The sequence below is a fragment of the Nannobrachium achirus genome, assembly GCF_963921795.1.
Source record: "Nannobrachium achirus genome assembly, chromosome: 8".
In the NCBI taxonomy this organism is placed as follows: domain Eukaryota; kingdom Metazoa; phylum Chordata; class Actinopteri; order Myctophiformes; family Myctophidae; genus Nannobrachium; species Nannobrachium achirus.
Genome location: NC_137817.1, coordinates 17,987,439 through 18,003,452, shown reverse-complemented (window position 1 = coordinate 18,003,452; position 16,014 = coordinate 17,987,439). Strand labels below are relative to the sequence as shown.

The 16,014-nt window shown below is 43.9% G+C and overlaps 1 protein-coding gene across 1 annotated transcript in view; it reads right to left on the bottom strand.

The window, feature by feature from the left end:
• The window catches only part of kirrel3b (kirre like nephrin family adhesion molecule 3b), a gene marked incomplete at both ends in the record, with an annotated part of 254,831 nt that extends 239,253 nt beyond the window's left edge, over positions 1 to 15,578 (bottom strand). Inside the window, one exon of the mRNA XM_080731474.1 lies at positions 15,533 to 15,578. Within this exon, the coding sequence (XP_080587600.1) occupies positions 15,533 to 15,578 (46 nt within the window). The remainder of the gene's footprint in view (positions 1 to 15,532) is intronic.
• Positions 15,579 to 16,014: the final 436 nt, after the last annotated feature.

Here is a 16,014-nt window from a genome sequence, read left to right as displayed (position 1 = left end):
CAATGAAAAAAACAGTGAGTGAAGCATTTTAAACCATGCAAGTCAAGCTGTTAAGAGTCAGATAGTCAAACAATGCGAAGTAATAAAATTAGCATACAACGAAAGCGGGGAATAATCACATTTACGCTGGCTTGCGCAAACACGCGCGCGCACGCACGCACACGCACACACACACACACACACACACACACACACACACACACACACACACACACACACACACACACACACTTCTAAAGTGGCAGTGAGGATTAGGGCTGCAAGCCTCTGATATGTTTTAATTTGTGACAAGAATCCTCTTCTTTTTAAATATTTTGCTTCGTATTCCAAGCAGGTGATATGTTTTTTTTTGTATTGTATTTAAACAGGTAAATCACTGTGTGTGATGTTCTTAATCAGGTAACAGTCAACGTACAGTAGATAACCTTCCCCTTGAGTAAGGCTTCCCCTAAAGCCTAAACTGTTTAGTTGGTTTCCAAGAAACAACTGAATTTTAACAGCATTTTCAGCTGTTGTAACACGCACAAAGCATCCACAATTTGTTCAATTGTATAGTGTTATATATTGGACTTTTGTGGCATGAACAGATGGAACTTTGGTACACAGTAAATTCCTCAAGTGTTAATTTAACCATTTGTAATTCAGAAACCTGACAGGTCCGTTTGGTTAAATGTGTACTCTGTGTACTACTGTTATATGCTATAGATTTTGGTTTTAGACTGTACGGCAGCATTATCTTTATATTACTGCAGTTTGCCAGTTAAATAATGTACTGTTTTTCCCCTTGTTGGTTTCATTTTATTCTCAGCTCGCTTTGTGTACTCCACACGCTGCCCCAGAGTGGCCTTCTTCGATACAGACATAGCCGTTTTGTCACAAGAGCAGCCATCACAAACCCTGAACTGTCATGGAGATCAGTGCTTTCTGCAGAAGTACCTCACAAATCTCAGCAAGGCTGCCACTATTATTCCTACCAAAACGGGCATGACAATGATGAAATGGCCCCCAAATTACAGAACTAAAAGCACAGCCCTCGAAAGGGACAGATACACCTGTGACTTTGACCCGGCTTAGCAAACTGAAGGGGGGGTGGTTGGTCCATTTCTGCTCTTTACAAAGAGGACTTTACAAAGAGGACCACTGTGGGAGCTGAGTATCCACCTGAGCCACCTAGACCAGTGGTTCCCAAACTGTGGGTTGATTTGCTCAATGTGCAACATTGTAAATTGGAAAAATGCTTTCAAAGAAATAATGACTGTTAAGGGCTTGATATACTTAGTTGCATGCGGTGTCACACAGCAAAAATAGCAGATCTTTGCTGTATTATGCAGAATATTATTTTTTAATTATTATTAAAGCCCTACTTGATCATACAGCGTCAAACTAAAGTATCAAAAGTAGCCGATCTGCAGGCTCGAAACGTGGAGCGAGGCCGAATTGGAATCCTGTAAAGTTTTGGACTAGTGGAGTTTTCCACACGACAGTAATGATATGTAGGTCTGCAATTGGGTTGTAACACCGGCAAGCAATGGTTGCAATGTCATAAATCCAACTTTAATATCATTAATGTTAAATATACATTTTAAATTGAATAAAATATAAATGACTGTGTGGAATGGGGTGGTCCTAAAGGATTGTTCGTACAGTACAACATATGCTAGTGGTCAAGAGCTAAAAAAAGGTTGAGAACCTCTGATCTAGACGGACGCTAGCCCTTTGAAGGACCTCTGATCTAGACTGACGCTAGCCCTTTCAAGGACTCTGTCCACTCATCCGTCATTAGGCAGACCTTTAGTAACATTATCACTTTAGATAAGGCTTCAATAAACTCTGCATAGCTTTTAAGGGCTCTCTCCTCCCCTCACACTAATCCAATCTCTGACGTGAAGTCTGTTCATCATGGGCCACGCACCGCAGGCATTTGTCTCTGTGCTCCCTGTTTAGCCGATTCATACTTTGTTGCACAGCGTTTCCGTGCGAAGAACATATAGCCGAGGAAAAAGCCCTCAGTGCGGCGCAGACGCGCTGAGGGCTTATGCTGTCTTACAAAGCCAGAGTGCAGTAACTACGAACATAAATTTGACTGGAAAAAAGGGTTTAAAAGTGTTTCAACTGCAGCCAAATGAGATATAGACATACTGTATAAGTGATTCACACTGATTGTATATCTGTTCTTGATGTAATTGTTTATCCTAACTTGACCTTTGGGATACACAAATAAGTCGGTGTGTCCAAAAACTTTAGTTACTGCACTTTGGCTTTGTGGGGCAGTATGGATCGGCTATGTTCGGCGTGCAATAATGAATAAATGATGAATAAATCAGGCATCAGCTGCACCGCCTCTCATTTCTTTCTCTGCTGTTTGTGTTGGAGGTTCCTGCAGGAGGAGGGCAGAACCTCCACCAAGGGGCCGTGCAGGGGTGGGGTTTCAGGCTCAGCATTGTTAGTCAGCTCGTCTCTCTCATTGGCCAGTGGCCAAGGGAAAGTGGTGAACTGCAATGACTCCCTGTGTACCCCCTCCGTGATTTGCGCTAATGTCCCCTGGGGGACTGAGCAATGACTAGTGTCAGTTCTGCCGGGAGGCCAGCCAGGTTGAAGCACCGTGCCAACGGATCTGTAAGGATGGCAAATCATGAACCCCCCCCACCCCCACCCACGCCCCAAATGCTCATCCAAAATGTGTAAATAAATATCTTATTTCTTCTTTTCTTTTTCAGCGTCTGTGCCAACACGAGGAAAAAAAGTGCAATGATATTGAGATAGCACTTGAAAAAAATTAAATTGAATTCCGAGTGGTGTGATTGAAAGGCCCTCCCCCAACCTTTGAATCATCAGTGTGCAAATTGGAGTGGCTGGTGAAAATCAATTACACAGTCATTTGCTATGTTTATTTTTGTATGCATTTTTTTTGTTAGTTTTTTTGACATCTACTTCACCAGCCAGCGTTTTTAAAGGCTAAGGCCAGTCGTACGACTGCATATTAAGCTTCGGCATAGTAGGGGGACAGAAATATCTGCAGATTATCTACCGTATAGATCTGATCCTGCTTCTGACACCACATTATTACTGCATTAAAAGACAGTCTCATCCCCAGTAGAACAACGTAACTACCAGAGTAGCATATTAAAGACACATCACAAGCATTATTTCGAATCAATATGGCAGTGTCCTACACTGTGGTATGTCTGAGGATCAATAGACAACTACATTTATAGTATGTTATTAGGTCATCATGGGCTGCCATCAGGGCTCATGCACAGTCAAACTTTAATCCGACCGTAACAGGTCCGGTTTGGTTCAATTTAGATTAATTAAAACTGATTTTTTTTACAGTGTACTGTATATGTAAGATGCTCAGTTTTGGTGGCACCGCTTAATTGCAGAATCGCAAATTGGTGACAGAAGGGCACGGGAGTCTGTCTGTGTGCGCCTGCGTAACTGTGTATGCATGAAAAGGGGTGTAAGACTAAAGAATGAGCTTGGTAAACAACTCCATACTGACACAGAGCCATAGAGCCCCCTAACACTAAACTAGTTTGGGGACCAAGTGTTGTTGACGCTCTCCATCTGACAGGTTTCCCAGGCCCAGTGTCAAATGCTCCTGCGTTTCCCGAAACAAACGCACACTAATTAGAATTGGTAGAAGGTGGCACGGTGCCAATGTCAGCATAGGCAGAATGAGGGTTTTGTGTGGGCTGGGGAGGGGAGGGGAAATGGATCCAGAGCTAACATTGTGATTCTGACTACTGATCGGGCTTTATTCCCCCCCTCCTCCTCTCTCAAATGCCTAATTGTCTTAGCAGGGACAAGCAGGTGGCTGCCTGGAAGCCTCTACTTGGCGACTGGTGTTAAAAAACAAACTGTGCGCGTCGTCAACGTCAACACAAGGGCGGCCGGCCGTGGGAAGCACGTCAGTGTGGCCCCTTTTCTTTTTCTCATTTCCAAAGCCTCGCCCTGCCCTGGCAGATCGAAGTTCAGATCAAAAGAAAGTTTGCAATAGCTGTTGTGTCTGATACGCTTTGCTGAATAAAACATGTTTCTGTATCAGCCAGATCAAATGGCCCTTCAAGAGGAAAGCCGTGCCTCTTACAGCAACGCCGTCTGGGTTCACAAACAGCTAGGGAATGGTTGCCCTATCCATCCCTTTACACCACTGCTTCTCAAACTTTTTCAAGCCGTGACCCCCAAAATAATCATATTTTAACTGTGGACCCCCCTACCCTGACAAGCAAGTGTTGAGGCATTATGTTGTACAACACGGTTCTATTGTGAAAATAGCAGATCAGCTATTTTCACAATTTCTACCTCTAATATTTGACAATTTGGCCAATAACTAATTTGTCATTTTAGAGGTATTAAAAAGTCCTTAATTGTCACTTTAGAAATGTACACATACCCTCCATACACTTGAACATTATGCTGGTTTGTTTACTGTTAAGTGAGAAAACAATGTTGCCCATTAAGTTAATCATCTGGGGACCCCCCAAAATAATTTGGGGGCCCCCCTGGGGGTCCCGACCCACAGGTTGAGAACCACTGCTTTACACCACTGCTTCTCAAACTTTTTCCTGTCAAGGACCCCCAAAATGATATGTATTTGGTTGGGGACCCCTCATCTCAAACTTTTGTTTTTTGCCAGAGACCTCCAGAAGCAAAGATTTGAGTAAAAAAAAAAAAAAAAAATATCAAGATTCAAGGAAACAATGTTACCTTTTAGTCAATATTTTAATGTCTGTGTTATTTGATTAATGAAATGAGAACCAGTGCCTTACACAGAGGCCACTGCCATCAGTGCGCTCACATTCTGTATCGCTGAGCAAACATTTTACGAGCCACTGCATCAAACGGAACCACTTGAGCTGGCACATCATGCCAGAGGCACATCATCACGTGTGCCCATATTAAGGCAGATTAGAATGCCTCGCTGTCCCTATACATTTAGCTTGAGTCGTAATGTAAGGGGAGGGCACACACACACACACACACATGCAGCCGCCCTGGGGTGTTCCTCAAATTCACGCTATATAGCTTTGCCACTGTTGTTTTACAAACCCCTTGCACAGTAGTCGTAATGTCAGGGACACAGACACACGTACGTACTGTACATGTTTGTCCACAGGTGAGAAGCATCTCTCTCACCAGATTCACCCCTTGCACAAGTTAAAAGGCTGATTTGCATTTATATTGCCGCCGCAAGGCTTGCAGCCGTAATTGGCGTGGCACACCCCAAGCACCAATTACCTCGCCCCCCCCCCCCCCCCCCCCCCCCCCAACACACACACACTTTCGACAATGCTCAACATTTCACACAATCAAGACAGTTACAGAGAGGTGCATGCACATATCAGGGGGCAGGGGCAATTTGGGGAGCATATTTGAAAATCCTTTGAAACATTACAATTTAAAAAGAAAATGAGGAAAAAAAGAAGGGATATTTACTGGCGAGTGGCAACCCATAATTGAGTCCCGAGTCCCACCCAGTGTTTTGGAAACACGTTCCAGCTAGGGATGGGACAATATGAAAATGTCATATCGCGATTATTGTGAGAAAAAAAAAAAAAAAAAAAAAACGTGATTTACGATATTATCACGATAATCAAAATCCATTATCCTGGGGCGGAACGTTTGCCAAAAAATAGCAGATCTACAAGCTCACAACGCGTCACAACGCGTCACAACGCGTCACAACGTGACGCGTTGTGAGCTTGTAGAGCGGCTATTTTTTGGCAAAGACATTTGATAGAGAGTGAAAAAAAGACGTACAGTATATTATGAGTACCTTTTACCAATTATAGAGGGTTTAAGTGGTACCAGATATGCAGCTCGGCAAATAAAAGGTGTATTGATCCCAGTGCATGACGGAGGACGATATCACAATAAATTAAATCCTCACGATACGATTATCGTGAGTGTTTTTTATCACGATAAACGATAATATCGTGTATCGTCCCATCCCCGATGCAGACATTCTACAGTCATGTCATGTGCAGTTGGCTCGATAGTTTACTGACAAACCGTTAAGACACACAAGAGGATACACAGCATTCTATCAGCAGCACTTGGCTGTGACAAGGCTGGCATGTGATTTACCCAAGGTTAAAACTGCAGATCTGAAGAGATAACTGCTACCGCCGGAGACAAATGAGCTGAGAAGTTGGAAAGTTTCAGTCCCAGACAGAAGAAAATAGCACCGATTCATATTCATGTATTCTGTATCTCAGTGTCTTTAAGCCATATTTTAAGCTTTAAGTCCTGTCCATTGTCATTGGAGTGTGTGTTCCCTTTCTGAGAGAAGCAGTGGTAGGTCTTTAATATATATACTATATTGCAGGGTTAGGCAACCTTGGGCACGGGTGCCAACTTTGGCACAGGGGAGGGTGATGACTGGCACACTGCCATAAGTGTGATAGGTTGTGATGTCCCCTCACATCCTAGACATAATTCTACATCTATTCAAACTCCTAACTCAGAGTTAGGAAAGGTAGGTAGGTAGGTAGGGAGGGAGGGAGGGAGTATGGGATATAAGAGATAGATGTGAAAGAAAACATTTCTAAAGAAGAAAAAAAGGTTGTTGTGTATGTATGTATGTATGTATGTATGTATGTATGTATGTATGTATGTATATATGTATGTATGTATGTATGTATGTATGTGTGTATCAATCAAAATCAGTTGGAAATATTACATTCTCATGTGGTGTCATAATTATTAAACTTAATGTTGATATGACACACTGACTATCAAGAAAATGAAAACATGGCACTTCATGTCAACAAGGTTGCAGACCCCAGCTATGTTAGTGCTATAAGTGTTTTGAAGAATGTTGAATTAAATCTTCTCTTCTGGGGGTCCCTGGCACAAAACCCCTTTCAGGTGGGGGAGGGGTCTGCGTCCAAATACATATTAATTTGGGGATCCTTGGCACGAAAACGCTTGAGAACCACTGAATTAGAAGGCATTTGTAGTATCGGCCTCATAGGTCTTAATGGATTTAATGCCAGCTAAACAGCGTCTGGACACCATTTGGATGGGACATAAATGTCAGGTGTATAATCAATGGGGCCAGTATGTTGAGATGTGCTCCGAGGTATAATCTGTAATGTAAACAGGAGTCTGTCAACCGCACAAACGCTCTCTTGCTCTATAGACTGTTCTATACGCAATAATTCAAACACTCCTTGTCCAGCAACTTCTGCTGTCAAAGTTATCACACATGGAAAGAAGAGGGATGTCATCCATCCCCCCCTGCAGAAAGTGGACTCTTAGTAGGTTCACAGTGATGGATTGCTGCTTGGGAAAGATAAGAATGTCCACAAGCAGGATATTTGACAGCCGTTCCTATGAAATGGGAATCTGATGATACAATATTGCTAACTGAATATACCTCAAAGAACAGTGTTGGCTCTGAACGAAGGTCCTGATGGACAGTAGTAATCTTGCTATAGTGATGTGCCGGGAACTTTCGCAACGTTTTGGCAATACAAATGAACATCCTCTACAGTGGTTCAATGTCTTAACCTGCCCTGAAGTACCTACTAGGGCATTCACCAAATATTCAAATATTCGAATATTCGAATATCAGAGTCACTATTCGACCTTGTTCACCGAAGTCGAATATTCGCTTATTTTTATTTTGTTATTGTTTTCTCTTTAAAAAATATGTAGTTTATAAAGCTTGGATAGGGAGTCATAAGAATGAGTTGTCAATGCCCCTGGTGGATGAATTTTTTAATGCTCTATATCAGTGCTTCTCAAACCTTTTTAGGCCGTGACCCCCAAAATAAACATATTTGAACTGGGGACCCCCACCCTGACAAGCACTTGGAATTGTAGGTATTACATTTAATTTGACTCGGTTCCACAGATAACTATTGTGAAAATAGCAGATCTACATGCTCACAACGCCTCCATGTAGATCAGCTATTTTCACAATGTTTGCCTCTTGCTTACTTAATATTTGACAGTTTGGCCAGTCCTGTCGAATATTCGACTATTCGAATACTTTGAAGTCGAATAATTTGAATACTAAAAATCATTATTCGTGAATGCCCCAGTACCTACAGTATTTCTGTTTCCGAACAAGTAGCCTACAATACAGATCCAAGCAGAGTTTCCCAACTTTTCTATATACAAAAAAAGAACACCCCCCCACCCACCTCCTGAAGCAGCAGAGACAACAGCGAAGATGGAGAGAAACACAACCACACTGGTATTTACTTTAAATATTGGTATTTTCCCCGAAGCCCAGCTGTGCCACCACGTCTCTGAGGACAAACTGCATGACGCATCTCAACACTACTGCATTTAAAACACCCCCACAACAAAACACAAGCTCGCCATCCCCCTCCCATGTCTCAGCTGCTGCTGTGAGGGCGCTAAAGACAAGGCTGTTGTTTCCTCTTCATTCAGCAGCAATTTAAATGCCATTTATTATGTATTAATCCCTCTCATAATCTGTCCAATCCAACCCCCCTCCCCCCCACCCACATCGGCTATTCTATTTCTTTATGTTGCATCACAATTATTTTAACCACTTTATCCATTTATAATTTGGCTATTCAAAAATGGAAGATCTACAAGCTTATCTTCACATTTTTAACCTTCTTTTTACACAAATCATCTCTTCTTGGGGGGGGGGGGGGGGTTCCATGCCACAAAACATTTTCAGATGGGGGTCCGCGGCCAAATGCGTATCAATTTAGGCGTCCTTGACACCAAAAAACCTGAGAACCTATATGTTAAGCGGTCTCCGCTCCCTTTCTCCCAAGGGTGTTGTGTCAAAGAGATGGAGATGGTGGACTGATAAACAGAGAGGGGGATGGGGGGGGGGGGGGGCATGAGGAGGGGCTTTCCTCCTCAGGTGACCCAGTGATCACAACAGCATCTGGTTGAATTACTTAACTTTGCCGCCCCAGCAGACATGTAATCTGGGATAATGCCTTTTTGCAGAGAGTGCTCCAATCTGGATGAATTTATCCCCTAGGAATGAGATTCAACAGCAATGTCTAGGGGAGAGAGAGAGAGAGGGAGGGATGGGTTTATCAGTGGGCGTTATTGTAAATGGAGCCGGGCTGGGGTTGAACGCTTTAACGGAGCCCATAGTAAACAGGGTTTGTTTTTGTCAACTGACTGACATAATTGGAAGCAGGATCGTTGGTCATCTGAGAAGTAACCACGCTGATCATTTTTTCTGGGTAGACTGGGATCTGGACATGACTGACTGACTGCCTGAAGTGATGATGGGGACGACCGATGGAAGGAAAACTGTTTAGAAAAACAGCTGAGATGCAACTGCAATACTGAGATAAGAACGAGACAATATTTGGTGAAAGAAACAGAAAGTGGGAGACAATTCAGACTAAAGTGGACCAAACACACGGAATGATTTGACATGATTATGAATAATAATAATACAAGTTTAAACTTCATTTTAATCTCTGTCTCTCTCCCTCTCTCTCACAATTTGTTATCTAACAAAACATCCTAAATATCATTTTTATTTGAATTTCCATCCATGATGTATTCACTGAATTTGACATGGGATCATAAAACATCATGTCTGCGCCCCCTGGCCTACCGGTCCAGGCGCATGCCACATAGTCTCAGTGTAGCCTGACAGCGTGTCCCTGGTTCGATTCCTGATCCCGACTACCTTTGCTGCATGTCTCTCCCTGTTTCCTGTCAGTCTACTGTCCTATAAATAAAGGCATAAAAGCCCCAAAACATATCTTAACAAATACAAACATCATGTCACTTCCAGCAATGTTTTATTTTAATAAGAAATAACGTTGCTGTGGAATAAATATGCAGGTATATAAATAAATAAATGAAACATCCATCCTTCAGGACCAAAGGTTTGGACCCCATCCAGCCGTCAACGGAACCCAGTATCTCATATTATTTATTCATGTGTTGACTTATTACCATAAATATCCAACAGGGGACCTGGGCTTGGAAGAGATTAGCAGTAGGGTTTCATCTAGCATGGCACAGAAATGAGCAGGGGTCAAAGCATCGGAGGTGACTTAAGCTGCAGGGATGATGGGACAGTGCAACACAAACAAACAACAGCGGGGAAACAAACCATATGGCACAGCTGAGTGACATCATCATTATCCACTGACCATCAATGTGCTTGTTGAGTGACATAATCATCCCCTGACCATCCGTTGCTGGCGCAACCCAAGAGACAGCACCCCAAGAGACAGCAACCCAAGAGACAGCACCCCAAGAGACAAAGACAAAAGGGAAAAAGAAAGACCGTCCAACTGGCTTTTACTTCCCATATTTAGGAGATCGTAATCAGACAGCACCCATCTTGTGTACCATTTTGCCCCTAGTGGTAAATTGTGGGTTTGCAAGTTGGACAATCTTCCTAAGTTAAAGGAGTAGTTCAACCCCAAAATCACTTTTTTCTATTGATTACTCACGCCATGGAGACTTGAGTTCATATTATTTTTTGGTTTTTGTCACATTCCTAAGACAAAAAATGTATTATAATAACTTTACCCCATTTGGGTCTCCATCCGGAATCAATGGGGGTAAATTATTTTTTTGTCTTAGGAATACAAATACAAATACAAACAAATATTATTGAACTCAAGTCTCCATGGCGTGAGTAATCAATAGAAAAAAGTCATTTTGGGCGTGAACTACTCCTTAAAGCATCTTTGGTGCAACCGTACAGGGGTCAATGGTACCTGGCCAATTATGAAGACCTTTGCAGGTGCACAAACACGAAACCCACAAACTACAAAGCTTGTAAATTGGCTCCTTTTTTTTTTTTTTTTTTTTAACAATTTAGCACCAAAAATCTTCTATTGGGATCCTTGCACAAAATGTATTTCCTTGACAGTTTTAGAACCACTGTGTAGGCTACTGCAGCTGCTTGTAGTTGGATCTGAAAACCCTTTTAACCCACTGTATAGCAGCTGCTGTTCATTAGATCAGGTAAGTAATTGGGCACAATTTGTGAGTGAAATGGAGCTTATGTAACCATAAAAGGGGTAACTATTGGTTTTAGCTTTCAGTTTCAGTGTGTGTGTGTGTGTGTGTGTGTGTGTGTGTGTGTGGGAGGGGGGGGGGGGACAGAATCAATCGACGTAATATGGTTAATAATCCATATGTTAGACAGCAGTATAATGTGTTGCTTACAAATAACTATTTGCAATAATGAGATTGAAAATTGCCCAATGTCATTTCATTTGCGGATGATTAGTGTTGTTGGAATTTAAATAGTGTTTAAAAAAAACATAATTTATTTCCTTTTTACGAACGGGAGTAATTTATCAACACATCTAAACATGACATTTAATTATGTTGCCTTATTCTTTCTTTTTTTGTATGAATTATATAACAAAACATGCCCATTCCATTAAAAAGTGGATTTGGAGTTGTCAGGCTGTAACAGACTGTGGTATATAAAATGGATTGGAAAGCCTAACCACTTGTACCCCAGCATGTCCATACAGGGGGGGAACATTCACCAAAAACAGCAGATCTAAAAGCTCACAACACGTCATGTTGTGAGAGGCTGTGAGCTTGAAAATTGTCTATTTTTGGTACAGAGATGTTGATGCAGACAGGGAAAAAGCGTTCCAAGTACGGTTGTAACTCTTAAGTAAGACTTAAGTAAGACAGAAAGACGGATGAGAGAGAGGGGTGGGGCACTTACGGGTCCATTTGGTTCCGTACACTCTCCGAGTTAAATTAACATCGAGAAAGAGAAATATTTTCTTCAACAGTTTGAGAACCACTGATTTAAGAAGGTTGAGATTGAGATTCATTCCTGTGCAGCACTGCCCCTAGTGAACAAGCCCAGTCAAACAGAACACATGATAACATTTTCTTTCCTTTTTCTCCCCTTCTACTGTGAATATGAGCAAAAATACCCTGCTGGACAGTTTGCATTTCAATTATTACAAGGTGTCAAGGGATTGGGGTGACACAGTGAGAGCACGCAAGAAAGAGGGAAACGGAGAAAGAGAAAGGGGATGGAGAGAGAGAATGAGAGAGAGACAAAGTCAGTCCATGGGGCTGCACAGCGGCGATGTGTGGATTTCTTTTCTTTTTTTCTTTTCCTCCAACACTCAGCCACGGAGCCCCGGCACATCCAGTACAAGACTCTATTCTTAAACTGCCCCCCATCTCCGCCGGGACGGCACGCTCTCAGATATTCCAACACCATTTCGCCGACAGTGGCTAGGGTGCTCAATCACGCAGCATCTTGTAAAGGGGGGGGGGGGGGGGGGGGCAGAGACAAAAAGAGAGGTGACACAGGGAGAGAGAGAGAGATAGACAGACAGACAGACAGACAGAGAGAGAGAGATCGAGACAGAGAGAGAGAGAGAGAGAGAGGGAGGCAGACAGAGTACACAGCACAATCTGCGAGTGCAAAAACCTGGGATGGTCCATTTTCTTTTGCACTCGCAGAGTTAAACGAGCACTCAGGATTTTTGCTGTGTAGATGGCGAGTGGCACAGAGTGTGCAGTATAGGAGAGTGGGAAAAAGAGATAGAAGCGGCCGAAAGAACGATAGTAAGATAGTGAATGGGGCTAGAGAGAGAGAGAAAGAGAGCAGGAGGTGCCAGGGAGACAGGACGAGGTCGTGGACTGCTTTGGCCTGAGGTGACTCTGTTGTTTCGCGGGGACTTTCAACTGAGATTCCTGGCGAACTGGAGCCATGTCATCTGTCACCAGCAGAAACAGGTGACTGGGAGAGAAAAGGTGCCCTAGATACAGGCAACAGTGCAACCAGGATGGAGAGCCATTTGCTCTCCTTCTCCCCTCATGTTTCTTTACTCTCTCTTTCTCTCTCTCAAATTTAAGAGAAGAATTGCACAGTGGCCCTGTTTGCTGGCAGACTCTTTCATTTCTTTCTCAACTGCTGGAGAAGAAAAGGGCATACAGCACAGTGCCAGATACAGTGCCACTACCCCCTCTCCCCCCTCTCTCTCTCTCTTCCATCCATTCCTTGGTGTCTTTGTCTCAACACAGGATAGCTATACGTGGCCGTAGCCATCCCTGCGGTTCATAAAAACAAGATTGTTTTTTTCTGCACGGCTTTCTGCTGACACCGGGCCGACCCTATAAACAGAGCCGTAATTTGTACAACAAGACTTAGCTACAGGGGACCACTTTTCCCCCCCAGAGGCAGGCAAAAAGCGAAGGCAGGCTGTTATCTCCTGTTTACCTGAAGGAGGATTGCATTATTTTATATTATGGTAATAACCAACTCTTGCAGAAATGCGCAGCAATCTCCTCTCACCCATTGGTACTATCTGAGATTTGGTGTTAGTTGTTTTTGTGTTTTTTTTCCCCCTACACAGAACACAGACCGTGACTGGAAGTGGAAAATGTGATGTGCATACTGCATGTGCATGAATATTGGATACAACCACCTACAATGTTAAAGTGTAATCTTTGAATTTATTTTATTTTTATTTATTTTTTACGGCGAGGCGGATACCAATCTCCAGACACCCTCGAGAAATCGAATGACATCTTTCACAGTCCAGTGAGATAAATAACATACAGTACAGTGTGACTCGGAATGCAGATGCCATGAACTTTATAGATGCTTTAAGATAGTGTGGATGTAGCTAGAGGATTGTGATTGCCGGTACACTTGTGAGCAGAGATATCACACCAAAAAAAAGGAAAAACTAAACATGGAGGTAAACACCAAGGCAGCGAGACGCCATGTCCTATTTTGCCCGTGTCTGTAAAAATTGCCCCCTTAACGACGATCACAGCCAGTAGTGGAATAGTCTACCACTCCCCTAGCTGCCATCCACTCACAAGGTCCACTTACAGAATGGGATGGAACTGTTTGTGTCAACATCCCAGGACACCCACTTCTACAGTCATAAAAAAGAATCCTGCAGATACTAAAACTGACAGCCTCTCTCGATGTGATCTATGTGCCCCTAAAGCATGGCCGCCGCTGAGAGCGATATTAGAAGCTTCATCACCCCGGACACATTCAAATTAGTGCTTGTGACCATGTGTGTCCAGATATCATTGTATGTTCAGTGCTGTATTAAAAAATACCCGTAATATACGGTTTAAACACATGCACACAGGGAAAAAAAGAAAAGGAATGTGGGAAACACATTAAAGGAGCTCGTTGATGATGTATATAATGGATGCATTTCTAACCATCTCTCCTCCTGGCTGTTGACACAAGATCAACATGTGGTACGCACAAGCAGAATATTGCGCGAGAAAACAACGTTGTTTACCGGCTTCTGTTTTGTTATGGAGGATGTGTTGCAACCGCACAGCTATCAATTTCATCACTGATGGGACTCAGATTGGAATGGATTCGTTTCGTCCTTTTTCCTTCTACGTCAGAACAAAAGGTTACAACACCCTCTGGGGAGATGAGCACGAAAAAAAAAACACTCACACACATGCACACGCACGCACGCGCGCACGCACAAACTCACACAACACACAGAGCATTCTTTCACAGCCTTGCTTTAGCATCACGCCCGACTGGGCGTGATGGGGTCAAACTTTGAAAAGAGGCAGTGTGGCAGAGCCGGTGACCCTGACCTTCCATGGGATACGCTGGGGGTTGAGGGGGGAGTGGTTGGGGTGGGTTGGGGGCAGTGTGGGGGCAGTGTGGGGGTGGGTGTGGGGGTGGGTGTGGGGGGGTGGCAGGCAGACAGACAGAACCATCCGTCCACTGTCTGGCTCACTCCGCAGGTCCGTCCGTATCAGACAGCCCCCCGTGGAGAGCACCCCGTTACTCTACTCATCGTTGCTTATGCCGCTGTTTACACTTTCACCCACTTCAATTGTCTTCCAAAGACAACCACCTGGTGGCAAGCTGGGGAAACAACCCGCCCGTCCTCATTCTGTCCACAAACACACGACGGCTTAGGAATAAAAATAACAACACATGCCGACGAATGAAATCACGGTGCTCTTTCGGGGGGTGTCTGTGTTTTTAAAGCACTCCCCAATACTGCACCCCCTTTTCTCCCCCTTTGACCAGCCCCCCTTTTCCTGTGGTTCCGCTGAATTAATTGAAAGGGCATTCTCACAGTTTCGAAACAATGTAACTTGGACTGTGGAGTAAGACGCCTTTCAGAGAGGGAGAGAGTGTGAGTGTGAGTATGTATGTGTGTGTGTGTGTGTGTGTGTGTGTGTGTGTGTGTGTGTGTGTGTGTCCAGGCTGAATGGGAGGTATTTAACTAGCCTGACATGGCGTATAAAAGCCGTGATGAACTACTGAATCAGAAAAGTGCCGGTGCCCTGCCATTGACAGCTCAGCAGCCCCCAGGACCACCGCACAGACCCGATCTAATTACTCTCCTTCATTCATGCCTGATGATGCCTTAGACTTAACATTGCACAGAGGAGCAAAGCAATAAGAAAGAAAAAAAAGAGAGACACAGACGACACAGGGCGAGCTTGGATGTCTCACAGCGAGAGACAAATGCAGAGGCACGTTTGCCACTGGCACACAAACATCACTTAGCAATGAGAAGCACACATCAGGGCATCGATATAGATAACTTACCGCGTCCGGAGAACCACAACAGGAGCAGAAGGACCCAAGGGATCATGACTGGGGAGCGGAGAGGGCAAGACAAATTGGAAGAACTGTGGGGCAAGTGTGAAATCGAAGTTGGCAGGCGCACACGCAGGCAGAGGCGCACTAAACAGGACGAGACAGTGCGCTTCTGTGCAGTTAGGGACCGATGCTGGAGTCCCACAGTAGTGTCCTTTTTTTTTACTGAAAGGGGGTTGGTTGTGTTTGTTTCTCTTCTTCTTCTTCTGTCCTCTTATGCCTCTTCTCCTCCTCCTTCTCTTCTTCTTCTTCTTCTCTTCTCTCTCTTTCTCTCAGTCACCTCTCAGTCACCTGCTCTCTTCTTGGACTGTGACTCTTTAGAGTTTTCCGTTGATGAGCAGCAGTGCCTCCCGCGCGCCGTCTCGCTGAGGTGAGCTCGTATGGACTCTGTGTTGTCGCTGTCAGCTGTGAGCATCCACAGGCTCACTCCG